General features: G+C 35.7%; 1 protein-coding gene across 1 annotated transcript in view; it reads left to right on the top strand.

Annotated features, from left to right (window-relative positions):
• Positions 1–25,830, top strand: part of CNTN4 (contactin 4) — a 607,439-nt gene that overhangs the window by 438,433 nt on the left and 143,176 nt on the right. The window contains 1 exon segment of the mRNA XM_074284065.1: positions 16,578–16,728. Within this exon segment, the coding sequence (XP_074140166.1) occupies positions 16,578–16,728 (151 nt within the window).

Raw genomic sequence — 25,830 nt, 5'->3', positions numbered from 1 at the left:
ATTAGAACACAGAAACTGAACTATGAGTATTTGTAGTGATCAGCATTAGAACACAGAAACTGAACTGAGTATTTGTAGTGATCAACATTAGAACACAAAAACTAAACTAGGAGTATTTGTAGTGATCAGCATTAGAGCACAGAAACTGAACTATGAGTATTTGTAGTGATCAGCATTAGAACACAAAAACTGAACTATGAGTATTTGTAGTGATCAGCATTAGAACACAGAAACTGAACTATGAGTATTTGTAGTGATCAGCATTAGAACACAGAAACTGAACTGAGTATTTGTAGTGATCAACATTAGAACACAGAAACTGAACTATGAGTATTTGTAGTGATCAGCATTAGAACACAGAAACTGAATTATGAGTATTTGCAGTGATCATCATTAGAGCACAGAAACTGAACTGAGTATTTGTAGTGATCAGCATTATAACACAGAAACTGAACTGAGTATTTGTAGTGATCAGCATTAGAACACAGAAACTGAACTATGAGTATTTGTAGTGATCAGCATTAGAACACAGAAACTGAACTATGAGTATTTGTAGTGATCAGCATTAGAACACAGAAACTGAACTATGAGTATTTGTAGTGATCAGCATTAGAACACAGAAACTGAACTGAGTATTTGTAGTGATCAGCATTAGAACACAGAAACTGAACTATGAGTATTTGTAGTGATCAGCATTAGAACAGAGGAACTGAACTATGAGTATTTGTAGTGATCAGCATTAGAACACAGGAACTGAACTAGGAGTATTTGTAGTGATCAGCATTAGAACACAGGAACTGAACTAGGAGTATTTGTAGTGATCAGCATTAGAGCACAGAAACTGAACTATGAGTATTTGTAGTGATCAACATTAGAGCACAGGAACTGAACTAGGAGTATTTGTAGTGATCAGCATTAGAACACAGGAACTGAACTAGGAGTATTTGTAGTGATCACCATTAGAACACAGAAACTGAACTATGAGTATTTGTAGTGATCACCATTAGAACACAGAAACTGAACTGAGTATTTGTAGTGATCAACATTAGAACACAGGAACTGAACTAGGAGTATTTGTAGTGATCAACATTAGAACACAGGAACTGAACTATGAGTATTTGTAGTGATCAGCATGAGAACACAGGAACTGAACTAGGAGTATTTGTAGTGATCAACATTAGAACACAGGAACTGAACTATGACTATTTGTAGTGATCAACATTAGAACACAGAAACTGAACTAGGAGTATTTGTAGTGATCAGCATTAGAACACAGAAACTGAACTATGAGTATTTGTAGTGATCAGCATTAGAACACAGGAACTGAACTAGGAGTATTTGTAGTGATCAGCATTAGAACACAGAAACTGAACTATCAATATTTGTAGTGATCAGCATTAGAGCACAGAAACTGAACTATGAGTATTTGTAGTGATCACCATTAGAGCACAGAAACTGAACTATGAGTATTTGTAGTGATCACCATTAGAACACAGAAACTGAACTATGAGTATTTGTAGTGATCACCATTAGAGCACAGAAACTGAACTATGAGTATTTGTAGTGATCAACATTAGAACACAGGAACTGAACTATGAGTATTTGTAGTGATCACCATTAGAGCACAGAAACTGAACTATGAGTATTTGTAGTGATCACCATTAGAACACAGAAACTGAACTATGAGTATTTGTAGTGATCACCATTAGAGCACAGGAACTGAACTATGAGTATTTGTAGTGATCAACATTAGAACACAGGAACTGAACTATGAGTATTTGTAGTGATCAGCATTAGAGCACAGAAACTGAACTATGAGTATTTGTAGTGATCAGCATTAGAACACAGGAACTGAACTAGGAGTATTTGTAGTGATCAGCATTAGAACACAGGAACTGAACTATGACTATTTGTAGTGATCAACATTAGAACACAGAAACTGAACTATGAGTATTTGTAGTGATCACCATTAGAGCACAGAAACTGAACTATGAGTATTTGTAGTGATCAACATTAGAACACAGGAACTGAACTATGAGTATTTGTAGTGATCACCATTAGAACACAGAAACTGAACTATGAGTATTTGTAGTGATCAACATTAGAACACAGGAACTGAACTATGAGTATTTGTAGTGATCACCATTAGAACACAGAAACTGAACTATGAGTATTTGTAGTGATCAACATTAGAACACAGGAACTGAACTATGAGTATTTGTAGTGATCAACATTAGAACACAGAAACTGAACTATGAGTATTTGTAGTGATCACCATTAGAGCACAGAAACTGAACTATGAGTATTTGTAGTGATCACCATTAGAACACAGGAACTGAACTATGAGTATTTGTAGTGATCAGCATTAGAACACAGGAACTGAACTATGAGTATTTGTAGTGATCACCATTAGAACACAGAAACTGAACTAGGAGTATTTGTAGTGATCAACATTAGAGCACAGAAACTGAACTATGAGTATTTGTAGTGATCAACATTAGAGCACAGAAACTGAACTATGAGTATTTGTAGTGATCAGCATTAGAACACAGAAACTGAACTATGAGTATTTGTAGTGATCAGCATTAGAACACAGAAACTGAACTATGAGTATTTGTAGTGATCAACATTAGAGCACAGAAACTGAACTATGAGTATTTGTAGTGATCAGCATTAGAACACAGAAACTGAACTATGAGTATTTGTAGTGATCACCATTAGAACACAGGAACTGAACTATGAGTATTTATAGTGATCAGCATTAGAACACAGGAACTGAACTATGAGTATTTGTAGTGATCAACATTAGAGCACAGAAACTGAACTATGAGTATTTGTAGTGATCAGCATTAGAACACAGAAACTGAACTATGAGTATTTGTAGTGATCACCATTAGAACACAGGAACTGAACTATGAGTATTTATAGTGATCAGCATTAGTACACAGGAACTGAACTATGAGTATTTGTAGTGATCAACATTAGAACACAGAAACTGAACTATGAGTATTTATAGTGATCAGCATTAGAGCACAGAAACTGAACTATGAGTATTTGTAGTGATCAGCATTAGAACACAGAAACTGAACTATGAGTATTTATAGTGATCAGCATTAGAACACAGGAACTGAACTATGAGTATTTGTAGTGATCAACATTAGAGCACAGAAACTGAACTAGGAGTATTTGTAGTGATCAGCATTAGAACACAAAAACTAAACTAGGAGTATTTGTAGTGATCAGCATTAGAACACAGAAACTGAACTATGAGTATTTGTAGTGATCAGCATTAGAACACAGGAACTGAACTAGGAGTATTTGTAGTGATCAACATTAGAGCACAGAAACTGAACTATGAGTATTTGTAGTGATCAGCATTAGAACACAAAAACTGAACTATGAGTATTTGTAGTGATCAGCATTAGAACACAGAAACTGAACTATGAGTATTTGTAGTGATCAGCATTAGAACACAGAAACTGAACTGAGTATTTGTAGTGATCAACATTAGAACACAGAAACTGAACTATGAGTATTTGTAGTGATCAGCATTAGAACACAGAAACTGAACTATGAGTATTTGTAGTGATCAGCATTAGAACACAGAAACTGAACTGAGTATTTGTAGTGATCAGCATTAGAACACAGAAACTGAACTATGAGTATTTGTAGTGATCAGCATTAGAACAGAGGAACTGAACTATGAGTATTTGTAGTGATCAGCATTAGAACACAGGAACTGAACTAGGAGTATTTGTAGTGATCAGCATTAGAACACAGGAACTGAACTAGGAGTATTTGTAGTGATCAGCATTAGAGCACAGAAACTGAACTATGAGTATTTGTAGTGATCAACATTAGAGCACAGGAACTGAACTAGGAGTATTTGTAGTGATCAGCATTAGAACACAGGAACTGAACTAGGAGTATTTGTAGTGATCACCATTAGAACACAGAAACTGAACTATGAGTATTTGTAGTGATCACCATTAGAACACAGAAACTGAACTGAGTATTTGTAGTGATCAACATTAGAACACAGGAACTGAACTAGGAGTATTTGTAGTGATCAACATTAGAACACAGGAACTGAACTATGAGTATTTGTAGTGATCAGCATGAGAACACAGGAACTGAACTAGGAGTATTTGTAGTGATCAACATTAGAACACAGGAACTGAACTATGACTATTTGTAGTGATCAACATTAGAACACAGAAACTGAACTAGGAGTATTTGTAGTGATCAGCATTAGAACACAGAAACTGAACTATGAGTATTTGTAGTGATCAGCATTAGAACACAGGAACTGAACTAGGAGTATTTGTAGTGATCAGCATTAGAACACAGAAACTGAACTATCAATATTTGTAGTGATCAGCATTAGAGCACAGAAACTGAACTATGAGTATTTGTAGTGATCACCATTAGAGCACAGAAACTGAACTATGAGTATTTGTAGTGATCACCATTAGAACACAGAAACTGAACTATGAGTATTTGTAGTGATCACCATTAGAGCACAGAAACTGAACTATGAGTATTTGTAGTGATCAACATTAGAACACAGGAACTGAACTATGAGTATTTGTAGTGATCACCATTAGAGCACAGAAACTGAACTATGAGTATTTGTAGTGATCACCATTAGAACACAGAAACTGAACTATGAGTATTTGTAGTGATCACCATTAGAGCACAGGAACTGAACTATGAGTATTTGTAGTGATCAACATTAGAACACAGGAACTGAACTATGAGTATTTGTAGTGATCAGCATTAGAGCACAGAAACTGAACTATGAGTATTTGTAGTGATCAGCATTAGAACACAGGAACTGAACTAGGAGTATTTGTAGTGATCAGCATTAGAACACAGGAACTGAACTATGACTATTTGTAGTGATCAACATTAGAACACAGAAACTGAACTATGAGTATTTGTAGTGATCACCATTAGAGCACAGAAACTGAACTATGAGTATTTGTAGTGATCAACATTAGAACACAGGAACTGAACTATGAGTATTTGTAGTGATCACCATTAGAACACAGAAACTGAACTATGAGTATTTGTAGTGATCAACATTAGAACACAGGAACTGAACTATGAGTATTTGTAGTGATCACCATTAGAACACAGAAACTGAACTATGAGTATTTGTAGTGATCAACATTAGAACACAGGAACTGAACTATGAGTATTTGTAGTGATCAACATTAGAACACAGAAACTGAACTATGAGTATTTGTAGTGATCACCATTAGAGCACAGAAACTGAACTATGAGTATTTGTAGTGATCACCATTAGAACACAGGAACTGAACTATGAGTATTTGTAGTGATCAGCATTAGAACACAGGAACTGAACTATGAGTATTTGTAGTGATCACCATTAGAACACAGAAACTGAACTAGGAGTATTTGTAGTGATCAACATTAGAGCACAGAAACTGAACTATGAGTATTTGTAGTGATCAACATTAGAGCACAGAAACTGAACTATGAGTATTTGTAGTGATCAGCATTAGAACACAGAAACTGAACTATGAGTATTTGTAGTGATCAGCATTAGAACACAGAAACTGAACTATGAGTATTTGTAGTGATCAACATTAGAGCACAGAAACTGAACTATGAGTATTTGTAGTGATCAGCATTAGAACACAGAAACTGAACTATGAGTATTTGTAGTGATCACCATTAGAACACAGGAACTGAACTATGAGTATTTATAGTGATCAGCATTAGAACACAGGAACTGAACTATGAGTATTTGTAGTGATCAACATTAGAGCACAGAAACTGAACTATGAGTATTTGTAGTGATCAGCATTAGAACACAGAAACTGAACTATGAGTATTTGTAGTGATCACCATTAGAACACAGGAACTGAACTATGAGTATTTATAGTGATCAGCATTAGTACACAGGAACTGAACTATGAGTATTTGTAGTGATCAACATTAGAACACAGAAACTGAACTATGAGTATTTATAGTGATCAGCATTAGAGCACAGAAACTGAACTATGAGTATTTGTAGTGATCAGCATTAGAACACAGAAACTGAACTATGAGTATTTATAGTGATCAGCATTAGAACACAGGAACTGAACTATGAGTATTTGTAGTGATCAACATTAGAGCACAGAAACTGAACTAGGAGTATTTGTAGTGATCAGCATTAGAACACAAAAACTAAACTAGGAGTATTTGTAGTGATCAGCATTAGAACACAGAAACTGAACTATGAGTATTTGTAGTGATCAGCATTAGAACACAGGAACTGAACTAGGAGTATTTGTAGTGATCAACATTAGAGCACAGAAACTGAACTATGAGTATTTGTAGTGATCAGCATTAGAACACAAAAACTGAACTATGAGTATTTGTAGTGATCAGCATTAGAACACAGAAACTGAACTATGAGTATTTGTAGTGATCAGCATTAGAACACAGAAACTGAACTGAGTATTTGTAGTGATCAACATTAGAACACAGAAACTGAACTATGAGTATTTGTAGTGATCAGCATTAGAACACAGAAACTGAACTATGAGTATTTGTAGTGATCAGCATTAGAACACAGAAACTGAACTGAGTATTTGTAGTGATCAACATTAGAACACAAAAACTAAACTAGGAGTATTTGTAGTGATCAGCATTAGAGCACAGAAACTGAACTATGAGTATTTGTAGTGATCAGCATTAGAACACAAAAACTGAACTATGAGTATTTGTAGTGATCAGCATTAGAACACAGAAACTGAACTATGAGTATTTGTAGTGATCAGCATTAGAACACAGAAACTGAACTGAGTATTTGTAGTGATCAACATTAGAACACAGAAACTGAACTATGAGTATTTGTAGTGATCAGCATTAGAACACAGAAACTGAATTATGAGTATTTGCAGTGATCATCATTAGAGCACAGAAACTGAACTGAGTATTTGTAGTGATCAGCATTATAACACAGAAACTGAACTGAGTATTTGTAGTGATCAGCATTAGAACACAGAAACTGAACTATGAGTATTTGTAGTGATCAGCATTAGAACACAGAAACTGAACTATGAGTATTTGTAGTGATCAGCATTAGAACACAGAAACTGAACTATGAGTATTTGTAGTGATCAGCATTAGAACACAGAAACTGAACTGAGTATTTGTAGTGATCAGCATTAGAACACAGAAACTGAACTATGAGTATTTGTAGTGATCAGCATTAGAACAGAGGAACTGAACTATGAGTATTTGTAGTGATCAGCATTAGAACACAGGAACTGAACTAGGAGTATTTGTAGTGATCAGCATTAGAACACAGGAACTGAACTAGGAGTATTTGTAGTGATCAGCATTAGAACACAGGAACTGAACTAGGAGTATTTGTAGTGATCAGCATTAGAACACAGGAACTGAACTAGGAGTATTTGTAGTGATCAGCATTAGAACACAGGAACTGAACTATGAGTATTTGTAGTGATCAGCATTAGAACACAGAAAATGAACTGAGTATTTGTAGTGATCAGCATTAGAACACAGGAACTGAACTAGGAGTATTTGTAGTGATCAGCATTAGAACACAGGAACTGAACTATGAGTATTTGTAGTGATCAGCATTAGAACACAGGAACTGAACTATGAGTATTTGTAGTGATCAGCATTAGAACACAGGAACTGAACTGAGTATTTGTAGTGATCAACATTAGAACACAGGAACTGAACTAGGAGTATTTGTAGTGATCAGCATTAGAACACAGAAACTGAACTATCAATATTTGTAGTGATCAACATTAGAACACAGGAACTGAACTGAGTATTTGTAGTGATCAACATTAGAACACAGGAACTGAACTAGGAGTATTTGTAGTGATCAGCATTAGAACACAAAATGAAATATCCCTTCTTCTTGGAGAGGTAAGGGAAATCACAAAGGCAGAATGTCGCATGCATTTTCAAACTTGGTCACTATATTAGTTGTATTTGCTGAACTGTTTTAAGGGAGAGAGCACAATACAACTTTACGAAATTTGAAAAACAAAAGTTTCCAATAAAGATGTCTCAAATATAGATTCAAAGGCATGTAAACATTTTATAGGAAATGATGGCAGCTAGCTGGAAGTAAGGCCCTGTGGCACTGTGGTATAAACCCAATGGGAAGACATACTGAGAAAGAATAGAAGAATATTAAAGAGATAGATGGAAACTTACCAAGGACAAATTTCAACTACCTTTTAGTGATTTTGCTGAGAGCAATCTTGTATAAAGGTGAACTTCAGTCCAAACCTCTACATATTATTACAAATAACAAATGGACCATCTCTTTCAATGAACTGTAACTATATATGAAGAAACTCATACACAGTGCCCATCCAACTAGTTGCATGCACAATGAGTCAAGAAATGCGTCTGGTTCTATCTAACTATACTAACATCATCTCACTGACAGAGAAAAGTTTTGAATGAATGCTCTATAGATTTTATTTTTATTGTATAATGAGATAAAATGTGGGATAATAGCCTGTGTGAAATACTGAACTTTTAAAAGGCCATCTTACACTGTAACTATCAACTGTCTTCCCAATGTTGTTTCTATAGACTAGAATATTCATCGGAGATTTGAAACTGGAAGAGACCTTCAAGGTTATTAATTCTACCACCTCATTTCAGAGTCCTATGTCCAGAGGAGGTACCTGATGCCCAGAGGGGTGGAATGATTTGTGTGATAACTAACCTGCTGTAATAACTAGATGAATGTCCCACTTTCATGCTCCCCAATTGGGGCTACAATTCTAGATTAGGTTTAGGAATTAATTTTTGGCAAAGTCTTGTGTCTTGTAGAAATGATTGCTGATTCATAGAACACTTATCTTCAAGAGTCCCCCTGTTGGCCACTTAGAGTAATTAGCATCAAAGTGTGGTGAAGCATAGCTTAGTTTATATAGCATAGTTTAATTAAATAAAAATAAGTGCTTGAAGACTACATTAAAAGCTTTTCTCAGCTCACTGCTTCTGATCATTTTAATGAATGTCGACTGTAACATGTTACCAACAAAGAACTGAACAAGAGCAATAAAGCAAAGGATATCTTTGGTAAAATGTGGGAGAGGAGAAAGACAGGACAGTCATAAAGGCAGAATTGTACCTAAGGCAGAACACCTGGAACTTCACCCTAGGGCATAAAAAATTACAGGTTGTAAACACTTTGTATTTCTTCAGCAGGTTAAAACAACTGGGGTTAGCTTCCAAATAGTAAGAATAATTGATTCAAATAAAAAACTATAGGGTATATCCTCTCTTTTTCCTCCTACTTCCCCACCCGGGAGAATGGTTTTCATGACTTTTTTTCTCCTTTAATGAAAGGATACCCTATGATCCTTTCACCAATGTGCCAACAGCTGCTTGCCCTAGTTTTAATTTTTTGTGCTGTTTATTATCATACAATAAAATAGCTAGTGATACAGTGGATAGAAATCAGCCTGGAGTTAACAGGCTCAGAAACTTATTAACTTTGCAAGTCCAGGCAAATAATTAAACCTCTGCTTGCCTCAGTTCCCTCTATTATAAAAGGGGGATGATGATAATATCCTACCTCTCAATTTGTTGTGAAGATTAAAAAAGATAATATCTGTTAAAAACACAGTGTAGAGCCTGGCACATAGTAGACTCAGAAAATACTATTCCCTTCCCCTTCTCTCCCCTGTATCCCTCAATAGAGTAAAATAAATAATTGATGGCGACCCTTTATCTCCACTGGCATTCATACAATATTAGCATCAAGAAGAAAAAGTCCCAGCACATTAGAACTATTAGACAACAAGAACAAAAGTCCTGAACAATGGGAAGGCATGTATGGCTTCCTCTATCAGTGAGAGCACGATTCCACTGAAGTATCAATGAGACATTGGGAGATTGCTGGTATGCTTCTTAGGCAGAAGAAGTTCAGCAGCTATAACTCATCAATGATGCTCTAGTACAGGAAAGGTGCTTAACACAGGCTTGTTGATTGATTAATTCGCTTCCATCAACTACATTTACAATGAATAAACTAGAGGCTTATAAATGAGTGTCTTTTAGAATTGTCATAAACACTCACAAACTCAAAATCCTAGAGAAGTCACTGTTTTGGGGCGGTAGGCTTTAATAATTTGTTCTTCACCATCTTTTTCCTGGGAACTTTGGCTAGACTTTTCTAGTCCCAGCCCATTTCAGAATGAGACCATGAGAATAACTATTGGAGTTTTGCCAACACTCTCCCTGGTCATGAGTGCTCTTTGAAGTTTCAATATAAACACCCATAGAAAGGACAGTCAGTTGCCACATGATTATGAGAGCTTCTCCTTGTAGATTAAATAGAAGAGGCATTTGACAGGATCCTTGAGTGGTCAACTTTTATCTAAGTTTTTCATTAATTCTAATTATATTTTAATTATTTAATCATTAATTATTTTGTGAATGTCTTAATTCTGAAGACATTAGTGACTTCTCCCTCTATAAGATATTGTTTTTTCCTCTTCCTCTTCTTTCTTTTTCATCATCCTCTGTTTTGAAATCACATTATGTACTTTGCAAGAAATTGTCTCCAGAATGTTGTTGGGGTTACTCATCAAAAAGTTACTTTATGATCTTTTCAGCCACATTTTCGCATTGTGAAATTTGGATATGATGATATAAAAAGTACACAGATCAACTCCTCTAGTGTCCAGCAGGCTAATTTGTCAAATCCCAATTGCTCATATGAACAAGTCCTATATGGGATATGGCTTATCCAGTTATGAAGTTACATAATCAAGAAGGGTGAACTTCCTCTCTTCTGTCTCCAAGAAGCTTATTGCTGAGAGGCAGCATGGTGTTATGGGAAAGAAAAAAAAATAATATTTAGACTCAGAAGATCCGGATTCAAATGCCAATTCTGCTACTTACTATCTAGGTGACATTTGGCAAATTATCTGATCTCCCCAGTCCTCAGTTTCCTCACTTGTAAAATGAGAGGATTTTCTAAATAGCCTCAGAGAAAACTTTTTTTTTTTTTGTTTGCTTTGAAATTTTTTTTATTAAACCTTTTTATTTACAAAACATTTGAATGGGTAATTTTTCAACATTGACCCTTGTAAAATCTCTAGGTATGCTCTGAGCTTTAAATGAGCATATAAAATAATCTGAAAACCTTCACATGTTGCATATCTGTTGGCTGTTCTTGTCATTCAGATTTAATAAAGAGTCTTTCATAAATTTAGAGCCGAAGGGAGCAGTTTGGTGGCATAATAAATAACATATTATACCTGGAGCTAGAAAGATCTGAGTTCAAATTTGGTCTTACACACCAGCTCCACAACCATGGTCAAATAATATCTATTTGCCTTGGTATGAGATTAATAGCTTCCCCCTCCCAGAGTTGTTGTGAGGATAAAATAAGATAACAAAGCACTTTGCAGACCTGAGAGTACAATATGAATGTTAACTATTATTATCACTTGTTATCCAGGAAAGGGATTTGAGAGATTATCTAATCTATACTCATTTTTACAGATTACAAAGGGTTATGTGATTTACCTCTATGGTAAGGAAATGTTTTAAAAATTCAAATCACATCTAGTAAAGTCTTTTTCTATTGCCTTTGTTTTCAACAGATGTAAGAAATTATTTTTTGTAACGTGTACTTTTCTTAGTTTCACATTCAAAGGAGTCTCTGATTTTTAAAGCATATTGGGAAAAACTGCCAAAATTTATAGTTTTGAAACACAAGAAAATGAAGTCTAGAGATATCATATTATATTCACCAAGAGATTAGTTCATCCATTTCAGAAACTTTTCCCACAAAGGGCTTTTGAATGTCCATCTTTTTGAGCAGTATTCTATTTCTGAATTTTCTATGAAATTGCTAACAAGACTTACTCAATTTTCCCATAGAATTAGTCTTGTAAACTCAGAAATCTTTAAGATATTGATAGCAGGGGGATTTGGTAAATTACACTTCAATATATTACACAGAGAGATTTCTTCTTGAAAACTGGGAGTATATTTATCAAGCACAGAGGATTAAAATACAGTATGTGTTGACTACTTTGGGGAAATTTTAGCTCAAAGGCAATCAAACAAAATAACATTCTTGCTTAGGGAATTAAATGTTAATACAGAAATCTTCAAAATCCATTTATATATCTCGAATATAAAGAGATATGTCTCAATGGGCAGATACCAAGTGCAAGAAAATGCTTCGAAACCCCAGGCCAACGAGTGAAAAAGAATAGAAAGGTCTGTCCCAGGGGGAAAAATGGCATAAGTACATTTTACCAAGGAACACATTTCATGTTTGTGGAGTCTTCAAACCAGTCACAAGGTTAGAGATGACCAAGTAATTACTCTACAGCTCCAAATGGCTCAGTTGTGTCTGACTCTTCATGACCCTATTTGAGGCTTTCTTAGCAAAGATTCTGGAGTGGTTTGTCATTTCCTTCTCCAGTGGATTAAGGCAAAGAGAGGTTACACTTAACCAAGGTCACATAACTAGTGCTGTGAATGTCAAAGGCCATCTTTGAACTCTAAACTACTCCCTACTTCAGGCTCTGCAGAGTATCCTCTGAGCTTCAACCTCCAAATTACAATTTTGTTTAAAAAAAAGAAAAAAGAAAGAATACAAGGATATGCTCCCATAAGAAGCAACCTGATAATAGATAAAAGATAGATTGATAGATAATAGATTAGTCAAGTAAGTGGACATGTGTGAGAGAGGCAGAGAGAAAGACAGAAAGAGAGACAAAGAGAAGAAAAAGAGAGACAGAGAGAAAAGAGAGAGAGAGAGAGAGAGAAAGAGAAAGAGAGAGAGAGACAGAGAGAGACAGAGAGAGACAGAGAGAGAGAGAGAGACGCAGAGACACAGAGAAAGAGAGAGAGATGCAGAGACACAGAGAAAGAGAGAGAGAAACATTCCACTTATTTTATATCAAGCACTATGTGAAGCATTGAGATTACAAATATAAGCCATCAAATCAGCCCCTGCCCTTAAAGAGTTTACATTCTAATGGAGAGGCTGGGAAGCAGACTGCAGTGGTAAACTATATACCTCTGCATGGTTTGAGGCACTTAGCCCAATATCTGGCACATAGGAGATGCATAATAAATTTTTGTTAACTTGAGTTAACTTGACCGATGGCCAAGAAATTAAGAGGATGCTTAGATGTAAGGAAGATGGAATACAAGCTTCCTCAGCCAAATCCAGGGTTGTTCCTGGTGCTTCATTTCCAGAGGGGAGGAGAGGAGATGGAGATGAGGGGCAGACTGGAGATGGCAGGGTTTAGAGTTGTCTCTTCTCTATTTTTATTTTTTCAAATATTATCCAGCCTGGGCAAGAGCATATGCTAAAAGCACCCCTCCCCTCACACACCCCTTAACCTCTTGAATTAGCACTAAATTAAGGTCACAAAATTCCATTTGTTCATCTTGTGATGTTATCAGAAACAAAGTGGAGATAGAAAGAGTAGTAGAAGGTAATAGTGACCTATCTTTACTTCAACTCCCTACTCTGGTCTGTTTGGGCCATCTGGCTCCTCTAGGTGAAGTGATTATGTTCACCCACATTTCTTCCATCTTAAGAGTATGGGTCTATCAGTTTTGCTCTACCATTTTGTTCAAGGACAAGAACAAGAAAAACTCATTTCCCTATTATTAATATGAAAGTGTTTCTTTTTATTGTTAAAGTTGTGTCATATTATGTGTGAATTTTTAATTAGCAACTTTCATTTCATAACATACTTTTCCCATCATTCATTATCCAATGTGCCTTTCCATATAATAAATATATTTATTTTATATATAACATTATATATAATTACAGGAATAATTTTTGTGAAGGACTTGGATAAAGGCAGAAATGTCACGTGTCAAATAATTGTAAATGACACAAAGTTGAAAGAGAGAGCTAACACATCAGATGTTATAGAGGCAACATTGACAAGCTTAGAGTATGGAGTTGAATCTAATAGGATGAAATTCAGTAGTGATAAAGTTTAAAACTTGTATTTGGCTACAAAAAAGGATGGAAAATGAACAGTTTCAAAAGTACCAAATGGGGGAGTTGTAGTTAAATTTCAGTTATTCTGAAAATAATCTAAAATGTTTAATGAACTCTGTCATATGACAAGTCAATCAGCTAATGTAATCTTGGTTTGCATTAAAAGAGGCTTGATTTGTAGGAAAATGAAGCTTAAATATTGTGCTCTGTTCTCAGAATTTATATGGGATATTGTATTGAGGTTCAAGAATAATATTGATAAAATAGAAAATATCCCTAAGAGGGCAACAAGAATGGTAAAATGCTTATAATCTATGTCATATGAGGACTGGTTGAAGGAATTGGACTTACCATCAAGAGGAAAAAATTCAAGAGTTATATGAAAGCAATTTCACTTATTTGGAATTTTGTCATGTAGAAGAGTATTTAGACCTTTTATGTTTAACCCCAGAAAGCAAAACCTAAAATAATAAGTAGAAGTTTCAAAGAAAATTTAGATTTGATGTCAGGAAAAACTTCTTAACAGCCAGAGCTGTCCAAAAAAGGAATGAATACCTTGAGGGATTGTGAAATCTCCCTCCTTTGAGATCTTAAAGCAAAGATTGGATGATCACTTGTATGATATAATGGGAATCTCTTGTGTAGGGGCTGTATTAGATGGTGATTGAAGTGTAATGCTTCAATTCTATAATTCTGCCAATCAGCTCCTTACTTCTCCTAGGAATTTTAAGAAGTATATTTTCCCCCTATATCCTCCAAAGCCAAAGCTTGGTAGTTATGGTTATACAGTGTTCAGTTTCATTTTTAAGTTCTTTCCATTTATGTTGTCATGATCATTGTATAGATTATTTCTGAGGCTTGTTCACTTCATGCTATATCAGTTCACATTTCTTCCCATGAAACTGAATTTTTTTTTATTTCTTATGGCAATAATATTACATTTAATTCATGTCCCCAGTTAGACTATTTTCCAGCACAATAACCAACTGGCTTTGTGGCATGATAAATAGAACATGAATTTTATTTTGCATCCTGGCTGAGATACTAAATGATCCTGGACAAGTCACTTTATCCTCTAAGCCTCAATACTTTTGCTAGTGCCTCCTTCATACTATTGTGAAGATCAAATCAAATAATCTGTTGAAGTACTTTCTAATTTTTTAAAGAGTGATAAGTGCTGGCTCTTATGATAATAACTTTATTACACTTTCTTTGACAGACTCTCAAACTGATATAATGAATATTTTGATGTGCCCAAGGTCTTTCTTTGTATTCTTGATCTGCTTGGAGTTTAGATCCAGATGTAGCATTTTGATACCAAGGATCATATACATTTTACTCACTTTTAGCATGAATCCAACTTAGGAAACTGTCTGCCATTCAATTCCATTCTCACACAACCTGAAGATTTCCTATTTACCTTGGTAGCCACTATTGGTTCATTGAAGTCCCATTAAGAAGCTGAGATTTGATAAGGTTCCTAAGTTCAATCATTGTGACTCGAGAGATCTAGTAAACTTATATACTCTGGAGAGAAGAGATCTTCAAGAAGGATGTTCATTATCTTCCTTTTGGGGAAATCCAAGTATCCTTTGCCTCCTTTTCTTTTTGGAGAAAATTATTTATCAGTGGCATTTCTGAGTGACCTTTACAAGTCTATAAAGGCAAAGTAAAGAAGTAAGATTTTTTTCCCTAGTGAGCAATCTTAACAATAATGCCTCATGCAAGGCAAGCAATATCTTGTGTCTGGAGACAATGAAACAATTATATATTGTATTGCCTATTTCTTCATCAAGACTACAATTATATATTGTATTGCCTTTCCATCAAGAAGGAAAGAAATGATAGTTTCTGATACATCCCAAGAAATTCCGGTGAAGACTTAAGTAGTTTGCTTGTTGGTTCATTTTGGTATGAAATAATGCTTTTAAAAGTATAGGGAAGTCCCAGTGCCAAAATGATCTCTCTTCATACAGGTCAATGACTGAACTATAATTTACTCTCTTAGAAAGTTACCTGGGATTAAGAGATTTGGACAGTGTGTATGAGGCAAAATTTTGAATGTAGAGCTTACTGAATTTAAAACTAACATTCTATCCCATGATACAAGTGGGAAAGCATTGCTTCTAGAGTCAGAGGCCTTGGGTTGTGAATGTGTCTTAATGTGACTTGTGTGTCAGGTCACTTGGCCCCTTGAATGTCAGTCAGTCTTTCCTGTAAAATGAACATGTTGGACTAAATAGTCCTTGATCCATCCCTGTATCCGCCATATATTGTACCAACCCACCTTTCTAACATGATCACTACTTGTATGACATGAGATTTCCAGAGAAAAATAATTGAATCAATTATCCACACATTTTCCCCAATACAATTTATTCTAAAAACATGGCCGTTATTTTTTTTTCTTCTCTTAAAATCAAAGCTCTAATTCCCATCTGTGATGAAAATGATAGTTTAAGGCAATGAAAGATAAATAAAGGTCAAGGTTTATTTTACTTTGTTGCCCATTTTATCACTATCAGATTTTCCTCAATTGAGTTGCTATATTCTCTTTCAGCTTTGGGTCCAGATTTCTCCAGAACTCTTTTGAAAAGGATGACCCTTGTTAAAGTAGGAGGCGAAGTTGTCATTGAGTGTAAACCAAAGGCTTCCCCGCGGCCTGTCTATACATGGAAAAAAGGAAAGGAGATCGTAAGAGAAAATGAACGGTAATGTCCAAAAGTCACTCTTCCTTTTGTATGCTTTGAAAACAAAAGCTTAGTTGGAAATGAAAGGCTTTCTGGTTCAAATATAGCCACCAACTGGAGTAACAGATATTTGAAATGGAAGAGCACGTTGGTAAAATTGAATTGAGAGCAAGATTTCTTAACGTTTTTTTATGTATTGCATAGGTCCCTTTGTAAGTCTGACCAAGCCTATGAATCTCATTTCAGAATAAAGTTTTTAAAATTTATAAAATAAAATCCATAGTGTTACTAAGGAAATAAATTATGCAAAGGAAATTTAGATGAACTTTTCCCCTTTAAAATCACAGAGACCCTGGAATCTGTCTATGAACTCTTAGAGGGTCTCTAGACCCCTGATTGATAGCATGCACTCCAGGGTGAGGCAGCTGGGTGCAGTGGAATGGATGCAAGATTTGGGGTCTAAGAATGTTGGTTGAAATCCCATTTCAGCCATATTACTGGTATCCTGGACTATTCATTCAATGTCCCTCCTGGACAGGCTTCAGTTTCCTCAACTGTAAAATGAAGGGTTTGGAGTACTCAACCTCTCTAAGGGACCTTTTAACTCTAGATCTATTATAATAAAACCATTGTTTTCCAACCCAAATAGCCCTGAGCATGCTCCAAATGCTCTACCTTAGGGTCCTCACAGAACCACAGGCAAACCACAGCTCAGGAGGTAAATTCCCTGAGCTGAAAAAAAAAAAAAAAAAAAAAAGGAAGCAGAACTAGAGAAGGAGCAGGAAAAGAATTTCCTGAAAAGGAAAATGAATCAGTTTGGTTTTTTTTTTTAAGAGATATGAATTGGGTTTCATTTCTTTGATTTTAAGATTTTAGATTTTAAGAACTAATGGCTTTTGATAGCAACCTTTTGTAAACTGATGAAAATTTATAGTGGTCCTTTACCAAAGGACATAATTTCTGACAGAAAGACATAATTTCTCTGTGTGTCTGTCTCTGTTGTCTTTCTCTCCCTCCCTTCCTCCCTCTTTCTCTCCCTCTTCCTCTCCTCTTTCCCTCCTTCTCTCTTTTCCCCCTTTCCCTCTTTTTCCTCTTCCCCTCCCTCTCCTCCCTTTCTTTCTCTCTCTTCCTCTTCTTCTCCCTCTCTCCTTTTCTCCCTCTCCCTCCCTCCATCCATTTCTCCATCACTCCCTCTCTCCTTTCCTTCCTCTCCTTCTCCCCCTCCATGTCTCTAAGGGATATAGTCCTATGTCCTAAAGATAAGTGAGAAAATATGTTTTCTTTCTCATACAAAATTGTTATAATACAACCTACTTTCCACCAGATTCTTTCTCTTTGTAAATTACACTTTGAATTTTGGTATATGTATGTATAACATATGATGTAAATGGTATAATGGGTATGAATGGAACCAAATGGCAGATATTTGTAGAACCTTTTTCTTTGACTGTCATCCCTGCAAATTATCCCTTACCCTCTTTTTGCAAACTACTCAATTAGTCTGTCTGAAAATGGCAATTATTTCTACGTCTATTTGTCACAGGTAAGACAGCACTTGCCATCTGGATACATAATGATTTTTAATAGATACAAAAGGTCAACTACTCAAGGATGCAATGGGGAAGCCTGTAAAAATGTATACATACCCTTTATACTTGTAACTCATTGGATTTGCATATGCAAATTGGATAATTGCCTATAATTTTGTTGTCCTTATTAATGATTTCTGCAAACAAATCTGACATAGTTTACTGTTGGTGTGTTCATACATATATTAAATTCGGAGTATGGTGTCCTCCTTGATTTCTGGTGGATGAGAGAAGTGATGTAACTACTTGAACTTCAGACGGTTTAATCAAATCCTTAGTCAAACCTGGGACACTGGGGTATCCATATGATCGTGCAGCTCCTGAATTCAGTCCATATTTAAATTCCTATAGCATGACCATTAATTACTCTTTTAAATATGCTGTATTAATTCCATGAAATAACTTGTGTTTTTTAACTGGGGAAGTGCAGAGTAGTTATATAAAAATCCACCATCACTAAGGAAGTCATTGGTCCAAGTGTTACCTTTGATCACTATTGACTGGATGACTCTGGGCAAGTAAGTCACTTAACCTCAGTGCCTCATTCAACTCAAAAGCTGTGCATTGCAGAATAAGTCCAAAATTGTATTAGTAGAGAGACCCTTTTTTCTATTAGAAGTTCCCCACACTGATAAATCAAAACAAAAAAGTGGAATATGTGTTATATGGGAAAGGACTGCATCGACTATGGTCGGTCTCTTTATACCTTCCTATAGTAGTGAGTGAAATGTTTCCCTTAGCATCCTGATAACAAATCCCTAATATTACTGCACCATTTGCAAATGCTAGCAATGTAGCAAGACTGGAACAAAGCTCCTTTGCCATCCTACCTCCTACTTATCACCTTCATCTCCAATAGCATTAGGCCAGTCCCTCCCTGTTAGCTCATTTTCAATAACACAGTATTTCACCCAGCAATTCTTCTTTTTAACCAAAAGTAGACCATATTTAGGTAGACAAAAACAGGACTGCAATAGATGAGACAAAGGGAAGGAACTATCATTAATTAATTTTCACTGTCTTTGACTTCTCAGGAAAATGGAAATCTTTCTACTTATTTTTTTAGGAAAAATTATGGGATATTTGAAATCAAGGCATTTAAAAAAAAACCTCCTATATCATCATCATCATCATATACTTTATGTCCTGCGAAGGCCTTTATAAATACTGTATTATTTTAGCCTTAAAATAACCCTAAGAGTTATGTATTTTTATTATTTCTCATTTTACAGATGAGGAAATTAAGGTAGACAGAGATTAAATGATTTGTCAGATGTCTGAGGCTGGATTTGAATTCTGGTCTTCCTGACTTTTAAAATAAATTAAAATGTTGACATCCAGTGTTGTTGAAGAGAATCAAAAAGCCTGAGGAAGATTTTTTGAGGACAACCGTTGTCTAAGACCATGGAAAGTTAAATTTGATTTGGAAGTGGGCATGCTAGCAGTAGAGAGATATAGGATATTTCAAAATCCAAGAGAATGTTTTAATTCCTTGGTATTGACATTTATTCATATTTTCAGTATCACTAAAACACAAAATATCTATATAAGGTTAAATATTATGAGCATTTTTATAGTTTTGAATTTGATCTTAAAGAAGACATATGATGTTTTAGAATTCTTTGGATATGTTCGATTTTGCTTCTTAATACATGTTACGAAGAACTCAATATGATATTCTTACATCCCATTTATAAGAGGGGTAACCAGTCAAGACCATTTTAGTTGCATGATCCTACTTCAGGCAAGGGATGCAAGGTTAAGCAATGTGTCATAGTGGACAATATGCTGGATTTGGAGTTAGAAATTCTAACTTCAAATCCTTCTTCTAAAACATACCGATTGTGTGACCATAGAAAGTCATTTTCCATGAACTTGTTGCCCTGTAACTCTCGCTGTAGATTAGTCTCTTAACAGAAATGGCAAAGGTATATTATTGATAAGTCATTCATCCCTTAATCCTGACCTGTTTGCTGTTTCTCCAATACAACACTTCATCTCTCTCATCTCTATACCTGTACAGACTGTGCTAGTCTATAATACTCTCCCCTTATCTTGTCCCCTAATTTCTCTGCTCTCCTTCAAGATTCAGACCAAATCCTGATTTCATCCAGAGGCCTTTCCCACCTAATGAGCTCTCTTTTGTTACCTTCCAGCAATACTGTTTCTCCTATATGTATCTGACTATTGAAATGTTATTTTTTCATTTGAATATCAGCTCCTTGAGGACAAGCATTGTTCTTGCCATCCTTTGTTACTTGAACACTTAGCAAATTTCCTGAAATATATTAACAGTTTGATAAATGATTGTTTTCTGAGTGCTTGATCATAAGTGAGTTAAGGAGTTAAGGTGGGCCTGAAATAACTCTCTAAGATTATAAATTATAGCTAAGTACAATAAACTGGAAAAAAACTGTGTTTAGGCAATTTTTATCATTGGTCAATAATATTAGAGAAATGAATGAAATTTTATTGTTTTTGACTTAATATAGCTACAGATTAATTTAGAATGACAGGCGGCACAGTGGATAGAATGCCTGGCCTGAATTACTTAATCAGATACTTACTACTGTGTGACCCTGGGCAAGTCACTTAATAGAAAAGACAAGGAGAAGGATGTAAGCTATCATTAATTACCATCACTTTCACTATCTTTGACTTCTCAGGGAAATGGAAAACTTTCCATTTTTACAGGAAAAATAATGAGAAATTTGAGTCCAGCCATTTACAAAAGCCTTCCTATAATCATAATAATACTAAGTTAAGTTAGTATTTATATAATACTTTATGTCTTACAAAGGCCTTTGTAAATACTATATTATTTAACCCCCAAAACAATGCTGGGAGTTAGATGCTTTTATTATTCCTCAGTATCCTTCTCTGTAAAATGAGCCAGAAAAGGATATGGCAAATCACTTCAGTTTCTTTGCCAAGAAAATCCCAAGGGGAAAGGGTCACTAGGGGTTGACATAACTAAAAATGACTAAACAGCAAAGTAATTTAAATGACATTTTCACATATCTTATTTAGTCTGTTGTGAGGCAGATATTGAACTGATATTCATTCAACAAGCATTTATTAGCTCTTGTGTATGAAGCATTATGTTAGGTACTAGGAATTTTAAAAAATAAAGAATATATATACCTTTCTTGCAAGGAATTACAATGGGGGGGGAAGGAGATCATGGAGTGTTTACACATGTGACTAAGTATAAAATGATTTGAAGAGGGAGAAAACCTGAATAACTAGCATATTTAGGCCAAGTCAGAGCTACTGTAGTGGACCCTTGAAGGGCCATAAGGATAATAGGAGGTAGAATGAATAGAGAGGCAGAAAGATGAGAGGGAGGATGCTGGATTCAGGACAGAGTGAGTGAGGTCTGTTTGGCTACATCATAGAACATGTGGGGAGCAAAAATGAAATCAGTGTGCAAAGGCAGGTTGGAGTCAGTCAGCAAGGGGCTTTATATCCCGAGATAAGGAAGTCTGTATTTTATTCACTGAAGATTTTCAAGCAGGGGAATGACATGGTCAGACCTTTGGTTTAAGAGGATTATTTTGGTACCCACATAAAGGATGGGTCAGAGAGGAGGAAAACTGGAAGCAGGATTAAGGGATAAAACGCTAATATAACAATAATTTATTAATAGAAACTAAATTTAGCCACTTCCAGCTTCTGAAACGAAATGCAGAGCTATAAATAGCATTTAATTTGAAAGAGATTTCAATATAATTATAGTCCCCAGCCCTCTCAGCCAAAGAAACTCAGGTCAAGATTTGGGGCATGGGATCGATTTTGAAACTACACCATTTTTTTTAAAGCATTCTTATTCTTAGGACTTTGTGACCGAACTGAAATCCATATTTTTTGAGGTTTGCCTGGCACCAACAGCATAATCAGATTTCATCTGACACACTGTGAAGAGATCATTTCAACTCAAAGGGGAATAAAAATCACATTCATGTGTCAGTTGTCTGGGATGCAGTGAGTTTTGCTTTGGAGATGCAATTGTATTGTGTCACTAATTTGAATCTCTTCCCAGAGGCTTTGAGTTCAAAGTGTCTATGGAGTAGAAAGGTGGAATCTGTGCTCTGGGCTGCCAAGGCCTGTATTACATAGAATTCTGAGCTGGATACATACACCTGTGGGCTGGAAGGCGATGGGAACGTGATACCCAGCAGACCCATCCTGGGGTGGAAAGAAGGTTCATTGCTTCAGGCCTCCTGCTTTTCTTCCAGAGGCAGAGTGGCTCTGGATGTGAGGCTTAATGAGAAACCTGCCCTCAGGATATCTCTTACTATTGCTGGAGAGCTGTACATGGATGTTATTAGGAATTCTGCCCTGGGGAACAATTATGTTATTGCAATAATTAGAGGCAGTTCATCTCCATAATAATGGAAATCCTGCCTGGGAGGCAAAGCAACATCAAGGAAATGCTAGTATCACTGCTCTGGATATAAATCTGCTACCCTGTATATTGGTAGTACTCTATCATTTTAATTTTCCATGTTCAGCACTGGGGGCGGGGAGGGAGAGAGAGACAGCAGTTACAGGAGCCCTCCAACTTTGCACCTGCAACTTTTGACTCATTTGCATATCCTGTTGTGGAGACTAAAGAATTGGACCTGGAGTTAGGAAGTCAGGAATGAACAATTGAATGAATGGAGGGAGGGAGGGAGAGATGAATGAATGCAGGAAGAGAGGAATGGAGGAATAGGAACGGGGAGAAAACAAGGATTTATGAAGTACTTACTATGTGCTAGACTTTGAGCTAAGTGTTTTTACAGATATCACATTTTAAACAACCCTTGAGAGGTAAGTGCTATTATTATCCCCATTTTATAGCTAAGGAAATTGAGGCAGACAGACAAAATGAAAAAAACCTTTATTAAATGCTTCCCTTGTGACAAGTAATGTGTTAAGTTCTGAGATATAAATAAAAAAAGCAAGACAATCTTTGTCTTCATGGATTTTATGTTGCAATAGGCAAGGAGGATACATATATACAAGTGGTGAGCATAGTAGAGCAGTGATGGGAAATGAAGTATCGAATATAGTCTAGAGAGTAACAGGGATGGTAAGTTAATTTGTAGAATATTCAGTTGACAAGCATTTTTAAAAATACAATATTGTTTTGTTTAAAATGTTCAGAGAAAGAATGGGAAGGGGAGAAAGAGTACTTGTGCAACAGGATCAATAAGAACATGACCTGGGTGAACAGCCGGATAGGATGTGAAGATTTTGTCTGGGGCCATCTTTATGTGGACTATTTTCTAGTCCTATCTCTTGCCAGCTGTACAACTGGATGCATTGTTTAACTGACCTCAACCTTAATTTCCTCCTCATATGTAAAATAGGAATAATACTATCTGTAATATCTATTTCAGAGGGATTTGGGGAGGTTCATATTCAATAATGTTTATAAAACATTTTATAAAAAGTACTATATTATTAAAGCTTTAAACTTTACTAGGGCTTTTAGAACACACTGCGTAAATAGCCATTATGATGCTGAGGAAAAAAAAAAAAGGAGGAAGATGAGAAGGAAGATGAGTAGAACCAGACCTAAAGCTTATCTGGAAGACAGTACTACTTAGTCAGAATTCTTTGGTTCTAGAGCTGGAACATAAGTAGAAGATGTAAGGAAGAGCATGGGATTTTAGAACTAACTGGGACCCTTGTCATTTCAGTTGTATCCAACTCTCTGTAACCCCAAGGAGATCAAAGGAATTGGCCATTTCCTTCCCAGCTCATTTTATAGATGAGGAAACTGAGGCAAACAAGGTTAAGTAATTTGTTTAGGGTCACACAGCTAATAAGGATCTGAAACCATATTTGAACTCAGGAATATAACTTTTCCTGATTCCAGACACATCATTCTATCCACCGGCCCACTTTGCTGCCCATTAGTTTTCTTTAATCCCTTTCTTCACATTGTCTCAATTTAAATTTCCTGCTAGGCTCATCTTCTTAAAATATATCTCCATCATGAAACTTGTATATTCAAAGATTTTCGGTAATTCCTTACTGCCTAGCAAATAAAGCCAAACTTCTAAGTAACCTTCATGAGGGAACCCAATCTCACCTTTTCAGTCTTATCTCTGCCAATTCCCAAAGGAATCCTATACTCCAATGAAGCTGAGTCACTTGCTAGAATGAAGGACAAATGCTTTAACTATAATCTCCAGAAAAAGGCCATTTTTCTCTTACAAGCCATCCCTGGACCACTCATTGCTTGTCAGAATATTTATGTTTATGTACAAAAAATCTACATAAGTACCCATCACCTTAGCATCTGGGCTCTTTAGGGAAATATAAAACACACCAATAGCAAACCCTACACTTTCTGGCAGAGACCTGAAACAGTGTATGGAACGGCAGCCAAGTTTCTCTCTCCTGTCAAATGAATATCTACAATTAGTCTAAGTCGTGACAAGTTTCTGGAAACAAGGTTTGCTGAACCGCCTTCTTTGCATCTTGAAGTCAGATTTTCTCCTTGCTTAGTTTTCCTTTCCTTTTGGAGGGACTCTGTTTTACTCCTTCATGGCTTAAGCAGCATGGTTCCTTCAACCTGCCTTTTTGTTCTCTCATTACATCAGTAGGACCCACCTGTTGTAGACTGACTGAAGAGTGGATGGGAAGCTGAGAAAATAGACTGAAAGAGGCAGCCTATGGTCCTTTACTACTTCAAAATTCTGATTAAGAGTCAAATGGGAATATCTTTAGGATCGACTAAAAGGCTTGGACATCTACCAGCTTAAGTTCTGTGATCTCTTGGTGGGTCTGGTATATGGTTGGCCATCTTCTCATGAATTAAATGAAGTGGTTAATTTTCACATCTCCATTTCAAAAGAACTTGTATACAAATCCCACCTCTGACCCTACTTCTGAGTTAATTGAGGCAAGTCTTTTAATCCAACTCAATCTGGATTTTAGGTTTAGAGCTAGAAAGGACCTTAGACACTAATGTTTCCAATCACCTCATTTTAAGAATGAAAAAATTGAGTAACATGTCTAGGGTCACACTTCTAGAAGTGAGGAGGGATTGAAACCCTGACTTGTATTTCAAGATCCTCTACATTATATAATATTGATTTTGTGGAGTAAAGATAATTCTGATTTTGAAGGTAGAAAATCCAAATTCTAATCTTGGTTCTAGTTCTTACTAGTTTTTCACATTTAAATAAATATATATATATATGTATGTATATATATATATATATATATATATATATATATATATATTTATATATAAATTCTCTGAGTCAATCCCTGTTTCTGTAAAATGGGGAGAACAATACACTATCCAATATCATAACTTTGCTGTGAGATCAAAAAAATAACTTATTTGAAGCTTACATCCACAATCCTCCCCCTGTAATCCATCCTTCATAGCACTGCCCAGACTAATTTCCCTTATATGAAATATGCCATCCCCTTTCTTTGAAAATCTCAAATGGTTCCTAATGCCCTATCAAGTCAAAAAAACACCTTTGTCTGACATTCATTGTATAGAAGACACTACCTAAGAAGC

This window comes from Sminthopsis crassicaudata, chromosome 1 (genome assembly GCF_048593235.1).
Source record: "Sminthopsis crassicaudata isolate SCR6 chromosome 1, ASM4859323v1, whole genome shotgun sequence".
Taxonomy (NCBI): domain Eukaryota; kingdom Metazoa; phylum Chordata; class Mammalia; order Dasyuromorphia; family Dasyuridae; genus Sminthopsis; species Sminthopsis crassicaudata.
Note: the sequence above shows the minus strand (reverse complement) of the source record. Positions and strands in the feature narration are given on the sequence as shown.